The 16,263-nt window shown below is 42.0% G+C and overlaps 2 protein-coding genes across 2 annotated transcripts; one reads left to right on the forward strand and one right to left on the reverse strand.

Moving 5' to 3' along the window:
- The first annotated feature begins 339 nt into the window (after window positions 1-339).
- Window positions 340-12,502, forward strand: LOC138625025 (NAD(P) transhydrogenase, mitochondrial-like). Its single transcript, XM_069705676.1, has 21 exons — window positions 340-689; window positions 1,474-1,703; window positions 1,825-2,024; window positions 2,114-2,201; window positions 2,304-2,392; window positions 2,474-2,661; window positions 3,268-3,401; window positions 3,498-3,689; window positions 4,215-4,365; window positions 5,096-5,257; window positions 5,346-5,456; window positions 5,568-5,713; window positions 6,261-6,456; window positions 7,307-7,540; window positions 8,117-8,277; window positions 8,682-8,861; window positions 8,955-9,114; window positions 11,098-11,179; window positions 11,351-11,469; window positions 11,711-11,826; window positions 11,923-12,502. Exons 1-21 carry the CDS (start codon window positions 560-562, stop codon window positions 12,067-12,069), a joined length of 3,216 nt encoding a protein of 1,071 aa, XP_069561777.1. The 5' UTR covers window positions 340-559; the 3' UTR covers window positions 12,070-12,502.
- dtwd1 (DTW domain containing 1) lies at window positions 11,824-15,382 on the reverse strand. Its single transcript, XM_069705688.1, has 5 exons — window positions 15,335-15,382; window positions 14,090-14,405; window positions 13,780-13,917; window positions 13,126-13,396; window positions 11,824-12,994 (listed from the first exon to the last, which is right to left on the reverse strand). Exons 2-5 carry the CDS (start codon window positions 14,345-14,347, stop codon window positions 12,765-12,767), a joined length of 897 nt encoding a protein of 298 aa, XP_069561789.1. The 5' UTR covers window positions 14,348-14,405; window positions 15,335-15,382; the 3' UTR covers window positions 11,824-12,764.
- Window positions 15,383-16,263: the final 881 nt, after the last annotated feature.

A 16,263-nucleotide genomic window follows, 5' to 3' on the forward strand; every position in this document is an offset into this window, starting at 1 on the left:
GAAAATGAAAGGCAGTGGGTGAATGAATGGATGTATTTTCAGAGACAGCTGGTCTGAAGCACCAAGCATGGCACAAGTTTCCACACTGGCCTGTTTTTTTTTTTTTTTTTTTGGTCACGGTGTTTTTGTGAAAGGCCATATTATTTGTAAACACCAAATTTATCCAGTTTTGATTGTGTAGGAATGTGTTTATCTGTATTTTACAGTCCTGAGCTGTCTCCTGTAGCTCCACAACCCTTGATCTGATCACTGATTCCTCTCCTCCAACAACCAGGCCAGTCTTGGCACAGTTTCCCTCTGTGCCGTCATATTTCCAGATCTCGCGTAGAAGCCCGCAGTGTGTAATCAACCCTCTGGGCCCTGTGCTGAAATGTCACCCTGCAGACTGTAGGCCTCGCAGCACTCTGACTCTGGGACTCAGGACAGACTCCAGGAAATTATAATGAGCTTAGCTGTTTGACAGCAGAGCAGAAGTAGTGTTAACATTATCCACTATCTCTGCTTGTTTGTGTTCATAATCAAGACCTAGAGGGAGTCTCAGGACGGACGCTTGGTGGCCATGTCGACCCTCCTGCGCTGCATCTCCAGCTCTTCTGCCACTTTGATCCAACGAGGGGCCCATCAGAAAATACCTGGAAGGAGGCAATTCAGAACTTTCCCTGTGTTATGGGACCAAAAGGCCTCCAGAGGTAAGAAATGTACACCTCTTATGAAATCTGTCCGCTTAACCTTACAGTATTTCTCCCAGAGGACAGGCTGGGTTGGTGTGCTTTCTTTCCGAGTTGAGATTTCCTCTGTGTCTGAGCAGAGGAATGAGAGCGTTACAGTTCACTCAAGGACACTCTGCTGTCCAGAGGAGTAGAAAACTCCACAGATCATGAGCTGTTTGCAACAGGTTGCTAGAGATGTTCCCAAAATAGGGAAAGCTGTTGTGAACCAGGCAGTGGCTCCACTCACTGAGCTCTGGACGCTGCTAACATGCGAGAGCGTACGAGAGGTCAGTTAAAGGTGACATATAAAATCTTAGCTGCTGTCTGGCAGATTCTGTTGACAGGTGTTTGCTTATAGAGCCGGGGGTGTTGGCAGGGCACATGCCACAGAGTGTTTGTGAAAGTTTTGTGAGTTACTGAAAGCTTTTAAGTTTGAATTTTTCCTGTGTCTGTGTAGGAGTGCAGGCCTCTCTCTACATGTGTGTGTGCGCTGGCTCAGGGCCAATCACCTGCTAATAATGTCTCCATGGTGGCAGGTCATGTGCCATGAATGGAGAGAAATGTGTAACCTGACACCGTCTCCAGCTACACAATCTCAGTGGTAGAAACATGCTTTCCTCTGCTGTTGCACAAAAAAGATAAACAAAGTTTCCCCTATTTTCTTTTTTCTTCCTTTTAATGATGGTTTCAAAAAAGATCTGTGAATGCACTCTGTGCCTTTTTTTGTGAACAAACTCAACTATCAGCTGGCTTGTGTGTTCAGGTGTGCTCTACAAGGATGTGATGGTTGGAGTTCCTAAGGAGACGATGCAGAATGAGCGTCGCGTGGCGTTGTCTCCTGCTGGGGTGGAGGTGCTGGTCAAACAGGGCTTCAGGGTGCAAGTGGAGAGCGGAGCTGGAGACGAATCCAAGTTCTCCGATCAACAGTACAAAGATGCTGGAGCCACCATCACTGACATCAAAGGAGCCCTTGGCTCAGATTTGGTCCTCAAGGTTTGTCCATATCACTATTTGGTCTTCTGATTGGATCCTTTTTTTTTTTTTTTGTACACTTTTGATATTTCTACATCTGGATTTTCACTCGTGATTTGTAACCTTGTTTTTTTGATTTTAGGTTCGAGCCCCCAGTGTGAGCGAGGTGGATCTCCTGAAGCCTCAGTCCACCTTGGTGAGCTTCGTCTATCCAGCGCAGAACCCAGACCTGATGGCAATGTTGTCGAAGAGGCAGAGCACTGTGTTGGCCATGGACCAGGTGCCCAGAGTCACCATCGCACAGGGCTACGACGCACTCAGCTCCATGGCTAACATCGCCGGGTAAAGAAAAATACATTCTGATTCTTATGTTTGTAGGTGTTCAGGAATCTTTAGTTATAGTGAATGTGACTTGAAATTTTGTTTTGTAGATACAAGGCTGTAGTTCTGGCTTCCAACCATTTTGGTAGGTTCTTTACGGGTCAGATCACAGCTGCAGGAAAAGTACCTCCAGCCAAGGTAACTGTCAAGTCAGCATAAGAGGTTTCCGCCTTCTTAGAAAGGTGTGATATGGAGAGTAGAGCTCCTCTCGGTACTTATGGATGTTTCTGTTGTACACAGGTCCTGGTTATAGGCGGTGGAGTGGCTGGTTTAGCAGCAGCAGGAGCAGCCAAGTCAATGGGAGCCATAGTCCGAGGATTTGATACCAGGTATTCATTGACATATTATGTGTCGGACTGAGTGATGTTGACTATGATATAATGATAAGTTGACTCTCTCGTCACCGTCAGGCCAGCAGCTCTGGAGCAGTTCAAGTCATTTGGGGCGGAGCCTCTGGAGGTCGACTTGAAAGAGTCCGGCGAGGGGGTCGGAGGTTATGCCAAGGAGATGTCAAAGGAGTTCATTGAAGCTGAGATGGCCCTTTTCGCCAAGCAGTGTAAAGAGGTCGACATTGTCATCACCACTGCCCTGATTCCAGGTTCGTCCCACTGGTACCTTCTCCCAGGATCGTTTTTATGTTTGGGTGTTTAAACCGTCAATGTCTTTTTCATAAAATCATTGAACCAAATGACTGATATGAAAGGGTTCATTCATTGTGATAAGCCTACTGAGAATTACCTCCCAACTCTACAAGGAGTATGATGACTGTTGTATCCTGTTTTAGCTTATTGCTTTGGTTTAGCTGTCGGGAAATGTTCTGTGTAGTTGTGACTAAATCACCATTGGCAAGCTGTGCCACCTGGAGGCCACGCACAAAGCAGATATGTTTCTCAGGAGTTGGTGGGTGCTAATAGAAAGCTGAAATTGAGGTAGGCAAACATCTGATATTGACAAAATGAGTAATTGCTAAAGGTACTGCATTTCTGTGGACTGTATAAGTAGGCAATTCATTGCTAACACTTTAGCCCAAATTACTTGATAAGCTCGTTTTTATGCTTTTTGAGGTTCTTCTGCTCCCTTGTGGTCAAAAATATATCACTGACGCTTTAACTGGATTCACCATCCGCTTACTCTCCGGTTTCTTAAGCTGGATGATATTGTGAAAAGAATTCGATGCGTCTCCCTCTCACCTGTTCTCATGCAGGGAAGAAGGCTCCCATATTGATCAAGAAGGAGTTTGTGGAGTCAATGAAGGACGGCTCTGTGGTGGTGGATCTGGCTGCAGAGGCTGGTGGCAACATCGAAACCATCAAGCCTGGAGACCTGCACGTTCACAAGGTGAGGTTTCTGCTCGGCTGGCACATTTTTATTTGAAAAAAAACCCAGAAGAAATCACCACTGTGAGAAATGTACTAATATGTGCCTCTTTACTAGGGAGTGACACACATTGGCTACACAGACCTGCCCAGCCGCATGGCCACCCAGGCCAGCACTCTGTATTCAAACAACATACTGAAGCTGCTGAAGGCCATTAGCCCAGACAAGGAATACTTCCACTTCGAGCCCAAAGAAGAATTTGACTATGGAACAATCGATCATGTTATCCGTGGAACTGTGGTTATGAGGGTGGGTTTTTATTTGTTTTAACTGTCTACTGGCAGCCTCCATCTCCGCTGGCATCCCTTCCTCCCTCTCTGCATGGGCTATCAGATCCTGTCATGCTAAGATCCTGCGCCAAATAAGTACTAAAGCCCAGTCCCAGCTGGGAATAGCTCACGTTTTGAATGTTATGAACGATTTTAAAATATACTTTTCCAGGAATTTGGGCTTTGACACATTGTTTATGGCAGAAAAAGCATGCAACCTCAACAAGACATATCAGTTTACCCATTGTTAAACTAAGCATTATTCAGGCCCCTTAAAAGAGAATTTATCTTCCAAAACCACTGCTAACTGATTCATGATTGCTGTTTGTTCAGTATATTCTCCTCTGCAGTCCATGAGTTTGTACTTTGAGTGCTCCCACCGTCCAGTCGAGATCTCCCACTACGCAAAACTCCAAACTCTCGTTGTGTGTTTCTCACGCAAAACTTTGTGGACGTCCTCTGTGTTCTCACACTGGTCTTCTTGTGTGTTTTCTGGTGTATCCAGGAAGGCCAGAACATGTTCCCGTCCCCCCTCCCTAAAACATCCCCGCCAGTCCCAGTAAAGCAGAAAACGGTCGCGGAGTTGAATGCTGAGAAAGCAGTGAAGGTTTCTCCATTCAACCGCACCATGACCTCAGCTGGTGCCTACACTGCAGGTCAGACACGTGTACACCGATCCATGCAGAAATATTCTGGACATTTTGTACAATTTTATAAAACAGTTCTTTGCGAAGCACTAAACAAAATTTATATAAAATTATACAATCAACCCGATGGAAATTTAGAACATATTAAATTCTTTAATTTTGTTTGATTCGAATGTTTCTTGTCTTGGCCTGAATGTACAATATGTAGAAGTTCTACATTTTAATTTTTTTTTTTTTTTTTTTTTTTTATAAAAAAGAACAAAACAAAAAGCAGTTTGTGTCCATTTGGGAAGTTTTATTGATTAAATTATCAAATATTCTGGACAATACCTTCCAGATTAAACTGGTGAAAAAAGTCATTGTTACTAGTTCCAAATGGTTTTACTTGGAAAACAGTTTCCCTTTTTAAAAAAAAAAAAAAAAAAAAAAAAAAGTTATCATTACTGTTAAGAGAACACAGATCAGTCAAATGTAATTGTGGCAGCGGGGAGTCTATTTTTCCGTAAAGTATAACATTTGAGTTCACTTCTTTCAAGGAAACTATGAATCATAATACTTGTGTAACTGGTTATAAAAGTGTTTGTTTGTCCTATTCAGTTATTCCATTACTTTTAATGGGACTGAAAAAAAACAACCAATTGAAACTTCAGCTTTTTCCCTCTGCAGCAATGAGGAGAGAGAGACGTACACGGACTTACAAACATAACAACAATAGCACTGTTCTCCTTTGTCTCTGCAGGTCTGTCCACCTGTCTGGCTCTCGGTATCATCTCCCCCAACGCCGCTTTCACTCAGATGGTCACAACGTTTGGATTGGCCGGGATTGTGGGATACCACACGGTGTGGGGCGTGACGCCTGCTCTGCACTCGCCTCTCATGTCGGTCACCAACGCCATCTCAGGTCAGCAGTGTGTGTGAGAGGGTGATGGCCACATTTAGAAACCGCATATAGGTGTTTTATTTTTTCCGCTGTCTGTCCTCTCGGCCAGGTCTGACAGCAGTCGGTGGTCTGGTGCTAATGGGTGGAGGTCTCACACCCTCCACCCTGCCGGAGGGTCTCGCTTTGGCTGCTGCCTTTGTCTCTTCAATCAACATTGCCGGTCTGACACTCAAAAACAAACACAAAAACACAAAAACAAACAGTATAGCACATAATTCATTGCCCGGTCTACCAAATGAAAACTGATCATTGCTTCTCTGTGCCTATGTAGGTGGTTTTCTGATCACTCAGAGGATGCTGGACATGTTTAAACGTCCCACCGACCCTCCTGAGTACAATTACCTGTACTTGTTGCCTGCGGCTTCTTTTGTTGGAGGATACGGAGCCTCGGTGGCTGCTGGATACAACATTGAGCAGGTGAAATGAAATCCACTTACTGTCACGCTACTTTGTTCCCATTAAAAATATATCAACGGGGTAACAAGTAGTATTAAGTGGGTGATCAGTGACATGAATCCGTTAAAGAGTATGTGGTACACAATGTGTTCATAGTGTATTTCTTGTTTTGTTTAAGAACCCTGTAAGTGTGGCTTGTTTCACACATATTGCACATAATTTTATTAATGCTTATTGTTAAGACTATAAAATGTGAGAGACTACTGAAGAATGACCATCACAGAGTTTAAGGTGTCATCTTTAACTTGTTTTTGGTCCTCCAAATTGTTAATTGTTTAATATTTTAGCAAATTTACTTGAATGACTAATAGGACATCAAAATCATTTTCTGTCTGAATTATTAAACTCACCATTCACGTTATGACAATTTTAATAAAGTTTTCATTAAAATATTGAATTTAATAAATTCCTTATTGATGATCTAAGGGTAACTTTACTGTATGATATAAAACTTGAAGTCCAACGTGTTTTTTTGTTTGTTTGTTTTTTTCCTCTACCCCTACCTCAGATGATGTACTTGGGCTCCGGCATGTGTTGTGTCGGGGCGCTGGCAGGCCTCTCTGCCCAGGGCACCAGCCGCCTGGGGAACACCCTTGGCATGATGGGAGTGGCGGGGGGCATCGCTGCCACTCTCGGTGCCGTCAAACCCTCCCCGGAGCTGCTGTCGCAGATGTCCCTGGCCATGGCCACTGGGGGAACCCTGGGTAGGTGGCTCTCTGTGTTTTGAGGATCTAAAACTGTCATACAAATAATGTTGTGATCGCACACATTCCTTATATGAAAGATTGTAAACCATTTATCTGCAAAGTGCCTACTCTGGCACTGATTAGCGTTCATTGCAGCTCTGACTAATTTACTTTCAGAACAGATCTTGTTGTCGTCCTCTATTTAAAGCCCCTGGGAAATATGCTTTACTTTATCATGTCAAGGAAACCTCCTGGGTTTCAGTTTCCATTTAAAAAGAAACAAAATTAATAAAGTTTGGGCGTGACGCCTTTGAAGTCCAACAGTTTGTTTAGAAAATGAAAAGACCACCATGAATGAGTTACACCTGATTAACTTTGCATGCAACTCTTCCAGTTTTTGCAAATTCATAACAGAACTTCAATCATCCTGTCCAGATACAGAGATGAGTGGATGCTGTCATCATGTGTGAACATTGTACATGCTAATAGTAATTTAAGGAGCAGGATAATAAATGATGTTGAAGTCAACATACATGTGAACACAGGCAGAAACACATGAGGGTTTACTCAGTGGTGATTTAGTGTCCTTGACTTTTTGAGAAAACATAATTAAATACTTAACTTAGACCTCATTATATGGGCTTTGAAGATCAGGCCCATAATTGAAAACAGGTGTCTGCCTTTTAACCATTTGCTCTTTTTCAACCTAATTCTTTACTTCTTCAGCCAGTATGTTGCATGAGAAGTTTGGTTCTAGTGTTTGACTCAGCCAAACACAGTACCTCACAGGAATCTCTCTCTTCTTTTTTTCTTTTTCATTTTCTTTTCTTTTTGTCTTTCGTGCCGATCTCTCATATCTCTACTGCAGGTCTGACGATTGCCAAGCGTATTGAAATCTCAGACCTGCCGCAGCTTGTGGCCGCCTTCCACAGCCTCGTGGGGCTGGCAGCAGTTCTCACCTGCGTTGCCGAGTTCATGATCGAGTACCCCCACCTGGACGCCCACCCGGCCGCAGGTGTAGTCAAGACCGTGGCTTATCTGGGCACCTACATCGGAGGCGTCACCTTCAGTGGATCACTGGTGGCCTACGGCAAGCTTCAAGGTAATATATTCTACTCAATAAAACTTGTATCATCTGCAGTATAAGTGTATACATACTGTACATGTTAGAAGTATTAAAGTCAGCATACTGTGTCCTTTTCAAGTCTGATCATTGGTCTTCTTTTGACACAGACACACTGATATCTATATAAACACACCGAGCTTTGCGTCCTCCGGCGCTGATTGTCCCTTTCATCTAGTTAAAGCCAAAGATCCTCTGTTATATCCAGGCCTGGACTGGGGGTTTGTGTCCATGTGTCAGCAGCCTCCAATTCACATTGTAGCGCGACTGATCAAGAGGAACACATGAGAAGCTTTCTGGTAACTTGTTATGGGCAGGGCAGGGCAATGGCTGCGGTTGGTGGAGGGTTACTGGCTGATTTGTGGATCAGACAGCTGATTAGAGCCCTCGATGGAGAAGTCTGAGGGTTCAGAGACACTCAGCACTGATTAAGAGAAAATTTTGCTTACTTGTTTTGTCATGCCAGTGATATCCCCTTTATCCCTACAAAAGAGTGACAATAATTTCTGGCCTCTCTAAAAAAAAAAAGTGTTTTGGAAATGTTTTTGGTTGTAGGCATCCTGGACTCCTCCCCCCTGCAGTTGCCTGGACGACACATGTTAAACGCCGGTCTGATGGCGGCGTCCGTGGGAGGCATGGTACCCTTCATGCTCAGTTCCAGCTATGGCACCGGCATGGGGTGTCTGATGGGAGTGTCTGGGCTTTCCACTGTTATGGTGAGTTTTAAATGTTAATTATTCTGAGAACAAGGGAAGCACATAAACATATTTAATTAAAGACGTGGAACTTATTTCTATAAAAATGTCAATTTGACTTGTTTTTTATATCTTGAAATATGCTAACACATCAACCTAAATTAAATAATATTTTAACTAGAACCAAATTAGTCAATGACTTTAACCTAGGGAGGGAAATGGGAATTATTAGGACAAAATACTTTATGATCTTAGCTGGTACACAATTTTAACTTGTATCTGTTGTTATCGATTAAGCAGGAACTCGTGCAATACATTGTTGTTTTTTTTAAATATCATTTTGGAAACAAACGAGTTTCAACCAAGTAGCTCAAATGTTTTACTTTTCTTTTTGTTCTATATGCAACTTCTCCAACCTCTCGTAGGGAGTTACACTGACAGCAGCCATTGGAGGAGCTGACATGCCCGTGGTCATCACTGTGTTGAACAGCTACTCAGGATGGGCGCTGTGTGCTGAGGGCTTCTTACTGGACAACAACCTCATGACGATTGTAGGAGCTCTGATTGGATCCTCTGGTGCCATCCTCTCCTACATCATGTGTGTGGTGAGTAGACGGTCATTTCCTGCCACATGTATGAACTAAGACGTGTACTCATGATGAATACCTGTGTTTTAAGTGTCCTCTTCTCTTCCCAAGGCTATGAACCGCTCCCTGCCCAATGTGATCCTGGGTGGGTACGGCACCACCTCCACGGCGGGCGGTAAGCCCATGGAGATTGTTGGCACTCACACTGAGGTCAATGTGGACCAGACCATTGACATCATCAAAGACGCCAACAGCATCATCATCACACCAGGTATACACCATACAGTGGGTATGAATAAGGAGTGTTGTTTAAAAAAAAAAAAAATCGATCAGAATTTTATTGCCAAAACACTTTTATTTTACACTAACAGCATCCGAATATTTTAATTTTTTTTTATTAATTGTCTTATTCCATACATTTTTTTGTTGAGAAAAACCAAGTACCTATATTACCCACAATGCAACCTGATTCTCTTAAATGTAACAATTCAATTGTGTAATGTTAGAAGTGGGTCATAAAACCTCGAGCCACAAGCCTCATTTTCACACTTGTAGTCTTTAGCTCTCACTGAGGTTGACTGAAATGACTTCACTTGAGGAAATGTATTTTGTGCAGCTTCCCCTGGAGCCAAACAAGGTTTTACACAACTGTTTTAACATATGTAGTTGTACTGAACACAACCTTTAGCTGAAAAATTGGTAGTTACCCTTTTAAATTTCAACCAAATCTGGTTAGCAGCTGAAAGTTTAGGGCGCATACCGCATGAGTGCAAATGCTGTCAGAATTTAGTCCCCAGTTTGATTCCTGGCCCCATTGAGACATTTAAACGCCAACATTATGTGTGGAGCCAGTCCACAGTATTTTAAAAAAAACAACAACTTTATTTTGAATAGTGTATTGGGCAAAAATGATCTCTCATTGAGAATTTTAGTCATCTGAAGCATTAGATAAAATTGGACCAGATTTTGGTGAGAATTTCAAATTATTTATATATAAAACAGTAGCGAAAGCTCTTCCTCAGCAAAAGTTGGAGACGCTCCTTAAAAAAAAAAACACTGGAATATTTAGGGAGAGACAGGCGTCGAAAGAAGTTTGGCATGACATAAGAGACAAATGCCGAGCACAACCTTGTCAGAGTCTCTGATCACTGGACAGCAGTGGATCCTTCTCTGCACTCCAGCTGCAGCTGGTCAGGCTGTCAGGATCAATAACATCATCTATCTTTCTCTCAGTTGATTAACTGACAGAAATCTGGGTCCGACTGCTCGGCAAAAATGTGGATCAAAACAGCTGCTCTGGAAAATGCTCTGCAATGGTGCAAAGTGTTTGGAAACTGCTGGGATCTTGGACTGATGGTGGTGATTAATTAATCTCACAATGGTGAAGCACAGTGACCACAAGAGGGAGCACTTTGTTAAAAAAAAAAGGTTCCTACAGCCACCTGGTTACAAAGACTGAAGGATGATGGTTCTGATTTTTATTTTTTCTGTGCGAGATCTTGATTTATTAACTAGAAAAGGCCAGACTAGTCTGACATCTGAGGAAGAGGAACCACTGAATAACTTGGGACATTGGGACTGCTATTGTTTTCCAATGGCTACAAACCAACGCAAGGACAGCTGTGTGGTCCAACATGCTGCTTTGATTAGAGAAACAGTGAAAAGTCATAAGAGCTATCGAGTCCAGACTCAGGACTTTTCCGTGCGCTGTCAATAACAAAGCGCAGCAGTGAAGAAACAGAAGGCTCCGGTTGTCTGGGGAATTAGAAGATACGGGGTTACGTGTGACTGCCTTCAAAAAAACTTGACTAAGGGTAATGCTGAACTCTACAAGGTACCTGACCACCAGGGTTAAACTGAGGTTATGCAGACGCAGGGAAAGCACCTCTTTGCATGCAGGAGACCCGAACGCACACAACACATGCTTTTTAAAAAAAAAAAAAAAAAAAACTGTCTGAACTGTTATGATTTTAATACAGAGGGGAGACTTGTGGTGGGCAGGAAAAAAGAAAGAATAAAAAGGGTGAGGAATAACAGGTTTTATTGTTGTCCTGCTGTTCATTAAGAATGAACAAGAACTGTCAAGTGTGTATTTTACAGTAGAGCATTGAACAAAAGCACAAATCCTGAATGAGGATTGACAAATCTCAATTTCTCAGATCTCAAAATCTAGATTCCAGTGAAATCATTTATATCTCGAGATTGAGAATGCAATTTGTTAAACTATTGTATGTTTTGATATTTTTGTGTTCAGGTTGGGGTCTGTGCGCAGCCAAAGCTCAGTATCCAATTGCAGACATGGTGAAGATGCTGAGTGAGCAGGGCAAGACTGTCAGGTGAGTTTCTACACCTGCTTTTGTCTTCTTTTTTTCTTTTCTTTAAATAAAAGATCTGAATAATTCTTAGAGACAGGTTTTTATTCTGGCACCACAGGAGCAGGGAAGCAGTGTGTTTTCAGTGCAAATCAATGCATCGGTTGTAATGTTTTAACGTCAATCTCTCAACAGGTTTGGTATCCACCCAGTGGCTGGTCGTATGCCCGGACAGCTGAACGTCCTCTTGGCTGAGGCCGGTGTTCCCTACGATGTTGTCCTGGAGATGGACGAGATCAATGACGACTTCCCAGGCAAACTTATTTTTCCCCCCCCAATAAATTCTTGAGAGCAGTTGTATTTACCGTCCTCCCCCTTCATCTACACATGGAGCAGCCACATGTTGTGTCTAGATATTTAGATGTTATTAGGACAACAGTTATTGTTTTCTTAGCAACTAGGCATGCGGTCTGAGACAGATGGTTCCGTTTATGCCAAAGATAAGTGGTGGTGCTGGGGTTTTCTGTCTTATGTGTGAATGTTTGTGACCCACAGAGACGGACCTGACGCTGGTCATCGGCGCCAATGACACTGTGAATTCTGCAGCACAAGAAGATCCTAACTCTATAATTGCTGGCATGCCTGTCCTGGAAGTGTGGAAGTCCAAACAGGTTTATCTACCTTTTTATTAAATCTGTTGATTGAGCAACATCACTGGATTTTTGGCAACATTATACAAAAAGTAACCGTACACACTTCCCCTCCAGGTGATAGTGATGAAGCGCACTTTGGGTGTGGGCTACGCTGCAGTAGACAACCCCATCTTCTACAAACCCAACACATCAATGTTGCTGGGAGATGCCAAGAAGACCTGTGACAGCCTGCAAGCCAAGATCAGAGAGAACTTCTACTAGTTACCAATCATTACTGTTGTGTCCACTACTTCTCGAGTTCAAAGGCAGGTTAACAGAAACTATATTTCCAGCATTGGTTTGAAGGATATTGAAAATATTTATTGTAACGAATGGGATTCCATCACTGAGGTTGGTGAGACTCATTTGATTTTAGTGAAAATAAGGGACATGATTAACTCAAATGCAAATGTGCACTGATTTGTAAATAAAAAAAATTACATTTATCCAAGTTCCATTTCTTTTATATTTTAAGATTTAAATTGGAAGCAAGTCTGACTCTCTGTAGCTTTAATGGACTTGCAGTAAGTGGCAAGAGTGTAAACAAAATGCCCTGTCAAAGCTGAATTCAGAAACTGGTCATGTATGCAATTTCTTTTCTGAATAAGCAGAATCATTTTGAATTGAAAACCAAGATAAAACTTTTCCCATCTGACTTTATAATACTCTGTTCTTGTGTGCTTGTCACTTTGAAGACAATTTTAGATCACTGTTGTCCAGTGTAGGACTTTAATTGCTATTGCTTGATTTTACTCTCATATAAACCACTCTCTCAATCTCTAGTTTGTGCTTTAGTGCATATTCTTTTACAAAATTACACAGTATCTCTTATAAAATCAAACTTCTCAGCCATAAAACGCATGAATCTGCTCTTCAGCTACAGTTCAGTCTCTTGTATCTGATTTCAGTTTTTTTGCTCAGCACTTTCCAGCTGAAGTCTTTGCTTTGTTGATGACTGAGTGCAGGTAGGAGTAGAAGAAAAGAAGGTTATCATACTCTCCGTTGTATTCCTGAGAAAGGCAATGCACATGGAAGTCCTTAAAGAAATAATAAATAGCCTCGATAGTAGCGAGGTAGGTATCTGGTTTTCCCTTCTGACGGCGCCAGAAACATGTTTTTCTCATCGTCAGCTCTACCTGCAGCAAATCTGGGAAGAGAACACATGCCAGACAGAAAGCACACGAGAACAGAGTGAGATCATGATAAACAGCATTGTTTTGTTGCCCCTAATCATGACCAGTCGTCAAAGCTTGCTCAAATGCAATCTTTCATGATTACCTTGCAGCCTCTCGTCTGTGCTGATCTTGTTGGTCTGGTTCCATGTGCTGTCAATGAAGACCACCCTCTGAAGGGGATACACCCTTGACTCCAAGCTCTCTGCTTCATCTGGGGACTTGGAGTTCTCAGCACCTCGAACTTCCTGGCTTTTCAGCCTCTTTACGCGGGGTTCATCAGAGGAGTGATGTGACCTGCTGCTGCCCCCGTCACGTAAACACTGCATCATGTCTTGAACTGTGACGGCCCCTGGACCGGGAAACACCAACACCACCTGGAGAGAGCAGACAGTCATACAAACCAAAACTAAGAGTGCAAAAATATGATTCCTACATAATGTTGTTTCTACAATGCAGTGATTTATTATTGTTATTAAGATACATGGAAAAGCCAAAGAAAGAAAATACTCAGTAACTATCAAAAACACTAAACATACTGAACATAGCTCGTGCACTAAAGCCACCGTAATTCTGCAAGTCATGTGACATGATGATACCTGATATGAAAATGCGGCAGCTGCTGTATACTTCTAAATGTATAACAAATTCAATGTTTTTTCATTCTGAGAATGTATACTGATGGAAAACAGGCTAATGATGCTTAAATGGTATAAAGGTTAAAAATAAATGATTAATTTTCATGATAAAAACAACTAACCTTGTCCTTTTCAAAGTCAGGTATGCAGGGGTAAGTATATATGGTGACGTCGCTGGGTGCAAGAATCTTGGCGTGGATTGCGGTGCTCTTGCCGTCTGTCTCATTGGGATGCTTGATGATGTCTATCTTCACAGGAAGCTGAGCACAACATACAGTATGCAGATTCAGGTCCAGCAGGCAGTCACATTTCAACCACACCAAAGATCTTGCATAACAGACATACAATTTTCCACTGTGGATATTAGCAATACTCCACTGCTGAAGGTCTCTGTTAACAGAACAATCAAGTGATTCCCAACCTCTTACTGACCTTGATTAAGGGGATTTCTTGCGGGTTGACACCCACTAATGAGCAGCACGTGTAGCAGAAGAACATCCTTGATCCTCCACATTTAGAGCACTTCAACCTGCCTTTCTGCTGCGCTTCCTCCAGCACCACATGTGATGCCAATTTCAGAGCTTGGAGAGGCTGCCTGGCAAGCTCACGAGTGTCTGATGGATCACTTGAGACCGTTGTTTTGTCACGGCAACCAGGATCGAGACGCTGGTTCTGATCCAGGCTGCTCATGCTTGCTCTTCAAATGTTGACAGACTAGCCTTGGAGAGTGTTCGCCCAACATTCATAGCTGCACAAGCATGACAAAATAAATGAAGCAAAAAATTTGTAGACATTAAAAAAAAAAATCCAACTCTTAAAAAAAAAAAAAAACACTTTAAAATGAGGGGCACAATAATGTGGAATTTATGAGTCATACTGGAGTCATTAATCAGACAAATGAATGCATACACACAACATTAATATTGTGATAAGACTGGTTATAAAGATCGATATCAGTTCAGCACAACTAAAATATCATGCAAAAAAAAAAATCTACTTTCATTTCAGGTACTTTAACTCTGAAATAAGCTGCCAGATAAACTAAGATGTGTCAATCACTACTTTCTTTGTAAAAAAAAAAAGAGGCTGTCCTTTATTATTGATTTTGCAGTTTGTGTATGTATGCATATCTTTGGGTCCAGATTTAGATTGGGTTTTCGTGCAGATGTACGTTTGCCAGGTTGAAACCCGGTGATACAATATTTTGCCCGTTCATTAGAATAAAAATGATCACCAGGGTTAAAACTTCCATCATATTTTTTTTCGACCATTTGGACAAGACGGCAGCGCTCAGAAAGAGGGAGATCAAAAGGGAGGCACGGTGAAAACATCGTTGCTGCCAGTGGCTGACACAAACTTTGGTGCATAGTGAGCATTCGCTATAATGAGAGAAAGCTGGTGCCTGAAATGTGAAGTAACCAGCTGCAATTCAGTAATCAGCGCGCGAAAGTTCAAGAGCACAATATCCCGCGGACGGCCTTATTTCACTTTCTGAGATCTGACAGCACATCTGCACATCTGCACCGACACGCCGCCACGCTGCAGCGAACAAAAATAATGCATTATACGGTCAGGTAACAGTAAAGACCGACAAAAACAAATGTTAAGTGTCGCGTTTGCTCGGTTGAAACCACTGGCTTTAGTTACAGAAAACAATCGCGATACAAACGCGCTTACCCAGCGATGCACACAAGGCGCGAGCGTCTTCTTCTACGCCGGAAATACAACACCGTAGGAAGGAAATGGCCGTTGCTAGGCGCCGGACTTGTTCAGTCGAGTGGACGGGAGGAAGCTCTGCACGGAAGGCGCTCAGAAAGGTAGCTGCTGTTGATTTGTTTACAAAAATATACCAAGTACTGGTCGTAATTTAAAAAAGAGGAGCCAGTCAAAATAAACAGAAAAGCAAAGTTAATTATTCAGTTCGATTCAGTTTTATTAATAGTGTAAAATTACAATTGAACACGGTCCCAATACTCTTTTACAAACACACACACACACACAAAAAACAACCGGAGTAAAATAGAAGAAATATTCAAACAAAGAGTACAAACAAACACAAAGAACAACCTCTTTAAAATGTATATGTCAAAACAAAAAACTAGATTCGTTAAAACAAAGGTCATGTTCCCAAAACGTTAAGTGGGACTGGTTTAACGTTTCATTAACATCAGCTTGTTTTTTTGGTAAGTGACATGTTAATGAAAACCCCAGGTTTAGTAGCATTAAAGAAGGTTTCACCATCTATCTATATATATATATATATATATATCTATAGTCTAGTATAGTCTGAGATGACTCCCAACTGTTGAATCCACTATATCCAGATCCAAAATTGACTGGATCCTGACCTTTGTTACCTGCCATCCACATCTCAGCTGTTTTAGACATTTAAATAACACCAATGGAAAGGAATACTGTTGTCACAAAATGGTAATTCTGGTTAATTATAATGATTATAATGATTTACAATGGAAATTTGTTTGACCTTTAACCAGTTTTTAAAGACACTGGTGCCCTTTAAATCAGTTTTCATTAGAATAATTCATACAATATGGTTGAGAGATTAGCTCAGGGAAAACTAATGTAAAATATAAATGTGCATTTGT

The sequence above is a fragment of the Brachyistius frenatus genome, unplaced genomic scaffold, assembly GCF_029030835.1.
Source record: "Brachyistius frenatus isolate BFR_SWC_R1_liver_20210118 unplaced genomic scaffold, ASM2903083v1 Contig_58, whole genome shotgun sequence".
NCBI lineage: Eukaryota > Metazoa > Chordata > Actinopteri > Embiotocidae > Brachyistius > Brachyistius frenatus.

What these genes read in the sequence shown, in the direction of transcription:
- LOC138625025 (XM_069705676.1), top strand. Translation starts at nt 560, where the DNA reads ATGTCGACCCTCCTGCGCTGCATCTCCAGCTCTTCTGCCACTTTGATC. An exon ending in CAGCATCATCATCACACCAG is followed by an intron (nt 9,115 to 11,097) that starts GTATACACCATA and finishes TTTTGTGTTCAG; the next exon opens with GTTGGGGTCTGTGCGCAGCC. An exon ending in GAGCAGGGCAAGACTGTCAG is followed by an intron (nt 11,180 to 11,350) that starts GTGAGTTTCTAC and finishes ATCTCTCAACAG; the next exon opens with GTTTGGTATCCACCCAGTGG.
- dtwd1 (XM_069705688.1), bottom strand. Translation starts at nt 14,347, where the DNA reads ATGAGCAGCCTGGATCAGAACCAGCGTCTCGATCCTGGTTGCCGTGAC. An exon ending in AAGAAATCCCCTTAATCAAG is followed by an intron (nt 13,918 to 14,089) that starts GTCAGTAAGAGG and finishes TGTTGTGCTCAG; the next exon opens with CTTCCTGTGAAGATAGACAT. An exon ending in CTGACTTTGAAAAGGACAAG is followed by an intron (nt 13,397 to 13,779) that starts GTTAGTTGTTTT and finishes TGCTCTCTCCAG; the next exon opens with GTGGTGTTGGTGTTTCCCGG.